This window comes from Gymnoscopelus braueri, assembly GCF_963280865.1.
Source record: "Gymnoscopelus braueri genome assembly, chromosome: 8".
NCBI lineage: Eukaryota > Metazoa > Chordata > Actinopteri > Myctophiformes > Myctophidae > Gymnoscopelus > Gymnoscopelus braueri.
In genome coordinates, this window is record NC_137609.1 from 39,098,149 (window position 1) to 39,103,842 (window position 5,694).

At 44.8% G+C, this 5,694-nt stretch overlaps 1 protein-coding gene across 1 annotated transcript; it reads right to left on the minus strand.

Annotated features, from left to right (window-relative positions):
- Window positions 1-2,161: 2,161 nt before the first annotated feature.
- Window positions 2,162-3,630, minus strand: LOC308090834 (inositol-tetrakisphosphate 1-kinase-like; the record flags this gene model as incomplete). Its single annotated transcript, XM_080436107.1, is given in 4 exon segments — window positions 2,162-2,199; window positions 2,202-2,262; window positions 2,264-2,330; window positions 2,600-3,630. Coding segments are annotated over 4 exon segments (1,197 nt in total).
- Window positions 3,631-5,694: the final 2,064 nt, after the last annotated feature.

Sequence of the window (5,694 nt, forward strand, 5' to 3'; positions counted from 1 at the left end):
TGTGTGTGTGTGTGTGTGTGTGTGTGTGTGTGTGTGTGTGTGTGTGTGTGTGTGTGTGTGTGTGTGTGTGTGTGTGTGTGTGTGTGTTTGCAGTCAGTTGCCCCACCCCCAGCTGTTGCAGCTCTTGGCAGTGAATCTGTCAGATGACCTTCACAGGACCAGACTGGTATTTGAGAGGGTCCATATTGGTTCCCTATACAACCTGCTTCACCAGGAGGTAACACAAAAACACTACCCCCCCTTGACTCCACACCTTTTTTTGATGAGATTATCTTTTATATATAATTGACTAAATAGATTAGTGTGATTAACCACAGTGTTGCACACAAACAACAAAAATAGCTGATCTACAAGCTTGTAAATCAGCTATTTCTGGTATTTAAAAAAAACGATAGAGATCATTCTTTTAAATAATCAATTAAATGTATTAGTTTGATTATCTCTCTGTCTTCTAGCCACCAGAGTTTCCAACACCACAAGCAGAGGACCTGCTGTGGACGGTGCTGCAGGTGTGTGAAGGTCTCATGTTCCTGCACAGTGGAGGCCTGGTCATGAGAGCTCTGTCCTCTCACAGTGTCATGCTCACGCGCCCTGGGCTGGCCAAGCTCACCGGCCTGGGCTTCATGGTCCCCAGGTAGGGAAAGGCTGACACAGAGCATTGTGTTGTGATTGGTCGAAAAAGACAGTTTCCGAAAAAACGCACAGTCATTTATTATTATCACTGTCTGCAAATCAAACAAATTTCAAATCCTCTGTGCCTCTCTGTAGCTGCTTCTCTCTCTCTCTCTCTCTCTCTCTCTCTCTCTCTCTCTTTCTCTCTCTCTCTCTCTCTCAACCATGGCCAGTGTGTTCTACCGTAAACTATCATTACCACTTGAATTTAAATTCTTTATGAGGAGTCAGTCAGGAGACTGTAGTAGAGGATCACCACAAAAGCTTATTCAACTTTCCCAAAGTTGCTAACAGACGCATGGACACACTCCCTAGTCCCGAACATGTAATTATGTCACCATACAACCACATATGGTGAGTAACCTATATTTTGATTCATTGCTGGCCAGATGAATCAATCAACCTTATGAAAGATTTGCGCAGACCCGACTTTGCTCATTATTCTGAAGAACATGTTTTACTATGAAACTAATGATGCAACACATGTTGAAGAAACAAACAATAAAGCACACACAGCCTCTCACTAAAAACCAGGTGCTGAGGTCAGAATCCAAAAAGAATAAAGTCTGCACATTGGGTCATGCTCCAAAGCTTAAAAATGTATTTGTTTAATTCCATTTTACACCATAATTGGACGGGATGTTTCGAGCCTACCGGCTTGAGAAATCATTACGCACACAGCCACGGACACAACCTGTGCGATTGTAGCCTAGATAATTAATGCAAGATGAAGCTGTAATTATTTTCTATATCCTACTCCTTTCCATTCAAATCGTTTTCATAGTCGCAAATATTGTGTGTGTGTGTGTGTGTGTGTGTGTGTGTGTGTGTGTGTGTGTGTGTGTGTGTGTGTGTGTGTGTGTGTGTGTGTGTGTGTGTGTGTGTGTGTGTGTGTGTGTGTGTGTGTGTGTGTGTGTGTGTGTGTGTTATGAAAGATGAATAATTGCACAACTAATGGCACATCTATCGTCAGAAACAGACGTTGCCATTCTCCCTCAACTACCAAATGTGGACCCCTACATTACAGAGAATTCACATGTAGAGTAAGAAATAAACTCAACAATTAGACAAAGTTCCCAAGAGTTCAGTAGAGTACAGTAAGTCTTATTAGACAGAACGTAAAACACAAAAAAAGGCAAAGAGAGAAGAAGCCAACACCCAGTCACCATCATCGTCAAAATCTGCAGATACATTATCATTAATATCATATTATGATTATTCATTAACCCTTTAAGGCCTGAGTCCGATTCTTAAAATGTTTTGAACAGATTTTTGAAAAATATATAAAAATATTTTTTCACGATTTTTCAAAAATAGCAGATCTACAAGCTCGTAGCGTGGCACTCGGTGCCGCGCTATGAGCTTGTATATCTGCTATTTTTGAATAGCCAAAGAAATCTAAAGTGACACAGATGCGTTCCAGGTATTAATGGGTTAACATTGTCCCCTTTTTAACTTTTCTCTGGGGGGAGTACAGGGCGGGTGTCAGTCACTCAGACGAAGCCTTCGTAGATATTGTGGAGACTGTTTCTGGAAGTTGGGGGACATGGTTGAGTTGCAGCCCAGTCTCTGGCGGGGAGCTTTTAACCCCTCCATCACCCTCCACGACCCAGGGGCTGCTACTGGATTCCTTCCCCAGAACGCTGCTGCAGCAGCCCCTGTGTCGGGGGGGCTGGAGCTGGGTACATTGGTGCTGGGGGTCACCACCAGGCCTTTAGGCTGGGTTCACACACTGGCAGCTACAAAACTACTCACCTTCTCTCTTCACACAATTCCTGCTTGTAATGGGGGGAAATAATTATTTCCGTCAGCCAGTTCTGTGTGCTTTTTAACCCCAGGCTTTATACAGTATTTTCCTATATTTTTGTCATTCATAGGACGCATGGTTGAAGTCAAGGAGCTTGTTGATCAACAATTCAACAGCGACTCAGCGACAGATGCTGTGTCGCTTTGTATCTTAGTGTCTTCTTCTATAGCTGCCGGTGTGAACGCAGCACTAGGCTGAAGAACACTGATGATGTGGTTCAGTAGGTCGTCAAAGAACCCGGGGTAACCCTTGTAACCAGGAAATGCATTAACGTCAATGATCGCATGCTGGCCCGTTTGGTTGTTGACGATGACATCAATGCCAAACAGGGACACCCCCAGTGACTGCCGCAAACACCTAGACATCTTTCTGATCACGTCATCGTCAGGCGGCCGAGACACCCCCTCCACATTCTCTCTAGACGTCAGGTCTGAGGACGACTCTGGCTTGGAGACGTTGTGACTGTTGAAGAAAATGACTTTCCTGTCTGCCGGTCCAACGGGGAAGTTCTTCAGGGAAGGCCTCTCCACCACGCTGTACGAGTCTCCCACCACAAACACCTTGTACAGCACTGCGTTGTGGTTGATGAAGCTCTGGATCACACAAGGAGGCCTCGCGTCCGCCAGGCCCTCCTCGCCGAAGATGATGGCCATCTCGTGGGAGCTGGTTCCGTGGGCCACCCGTGTTTTGCAAATTAAGGGAAAGCTGAGTCCATGCGTCTTCATCTGCTCCATTGTGTCCGGACCACACTCTGTGTTGAGAACCATGAACGGAGGGGAACTAATCCTCTCGTCTTTCATGCAGTGCTCTATCCTGTGCACGAGCTGGTAGGACGTGTAGCGATCCAGCAGGGTCCGGATCGCTGGAAGAGGATCCAGAACAGTGGTCTCAGGGTGGGCATCAACGTAGTCCTGTACTCTCTGCACCAGCAAGACAGACTGGGAGTCATTCTGCTCGGCCTCCAGGTCCGTCAGCTTGTGGATGATGATGTCCAGCGGTCCCTGCTCCTCCAGAGGCTGGCTGAGATCCAGCTGAACCACTTCAATTCCTCTTGTCCTGCACAAATCAGCGAAGGCCTGAAAATTCAGCTTCTTCAGCTTCTTCTCGCTGAGCCAATACCCGACTCTCCGTCCTTTGAGGAAGGTCTGCATCTCCACTTTGGCTGGTTCTCCTCAATCTAGAGGTGATGGGACTTAACCGTGAACCTGGTCAGTTGAATAGGGAAAACCGCGGCCTCAAACAGAGCAGCCTGGTAGTTATTGTTTTGTTCTCCTTTATTTTGGGGGATTTTATTCTGGAAGGTCGGATAAGGCTGAAATTGTACCCAAATATGGAGATGGACTGATGTTATAGTACTGACATCATAGATTGGCCACACTTCCTTGCGGAGATAATGCGCTCCACTGAGCTAATGCACCTTTCTAGTTTATTTTATATTCTCTTGTCTCCACGCTGCCAGTTCCCAACCTTACTTTTGTTTCCTAGTGGGCTCATTGTTTTTACTTATTTTTTACTTTCTTTGTCATTGCTGCCAGTTCCAACCTGATATTGTGTGGGAGTCCGTCAGCTTCAGACCGTACTTATTAACTGTTCGCTTGCATATCGTCTTCAGACTAGGACTTAAGTCTAAGATGTACAGGTTATCAATGGATGTTAATTATTTGTAGAGGATGATACGATCCCCAACCATGCCAGAGCATATCCAATTCATCAAACGTGGCCCTTTCCCCTTAGGTCTAACCTTCTTCCAGAAGGTCTCCTTATTGAATTTCCCCAGATTATTGAACATGCTGTAGCCCCAAAATATATACAGCTCTCCATTGTAAGCAAACGCTGAATGATCTTTGTCCCAATGATGGTGGCATACATAACATATACATAACATTAAAGGTATAAAGAATGTTGCGTAACTTCCCTGTATCAGACATATTACGGTTGTAACCTAAAGCAACTGTGTGGCCCCAGTGCCTGTTGTGGCCTAAAGGTGACATTATCCTTTTCCAGTTGTTACTGGGGGCAACTCCATCCTGATCAAAGACGTTGCGTTTAAGACGTGCACCTCAATCTGATCACTGTGCTCCATTTTACTGTAACCTACTGTTTCACAAACATGATAGTCTCCCCCTGGTCTACCGTTCTGTTTGCCAGCGTAACATCTCTCCCTGTCTTTGTGTTTCTCTCTCTGTCTCTCAATCTCCTCTATCTCTATCTCCTCTCTCACTGTAGCTGTCTCTTCTCTTCTCCCTCTGTCTCTACAACAGAAGTATTCTATGTTAGAACCCTGCAACTGCTTATCTATGATGATCAAAGCTCTGATGTCACGTCACACACAACATAAACCATTGTCATGCAGTGACCCCCCCTTCAGCTGATGATGATGTGACATTAAACGTGACAAAGTCTGTATTTCCCCTGCTGCCACAGGCCACACAGCTTTGTAGCAGCAGCTCCAACGGTCTGTATGAGTCTTAACCTTGCGTCACCAGGCTTTCCACACAGAGGAAAGCCTGGTTCTCATTCTGAACAGACCAGTGTGATCCGATTTTGGCCACGCCCTCTAGAAAGTGGTTTCCGGTTGTAGTTTCTGACTGAGCCACCTTGTTTTCTTCCCCCCCACATGAATGCCGAATCGAATAATCTACTCTCACCAGTCGCACTACAAGTTGGAATAAAAGATGGATGGATATACAAAGTATTCAAGTTTTACTTGAAGAAACTTGTCGGAATAATTTTTACTAATTTAATTACTAATTTGATCTGGTAGAGAGGAATGATTTTGGAGGAGCACGTTTTTGGTTTTCACCATGGTTTCTGCCCGCCTGATGACGCAAAGTTATATCCGCTCTAGACCGGATCAGAAAACGGCATAAGGAGTTGATCCGAATCTATACAGTACGTGTAGTGTAGTAGTGTTTAGTGTAGTGTGCCAGTACAGCACTAAGCCACATCATATTGTGACATTTCCATTGTTTTGCATCAGAGAGTGACTCACCTGGCTAAGAAAGCACACACGCGCGCATGCACACGCACACAAACAATACAATCCAAAAGATAGGTTAGTTTTGTTTGAATATGGGTTGCTATAATTCAACAGTTCATATGACAGGTGTTGGTGTATGGTGTTTTAAAATATTGTGCATTAGGGCAACATGCTATTATTGTCAGCAGAGTTATTATAGTTAACTTTAAGATTTCTTTATTAAAGGTAGAGTAAG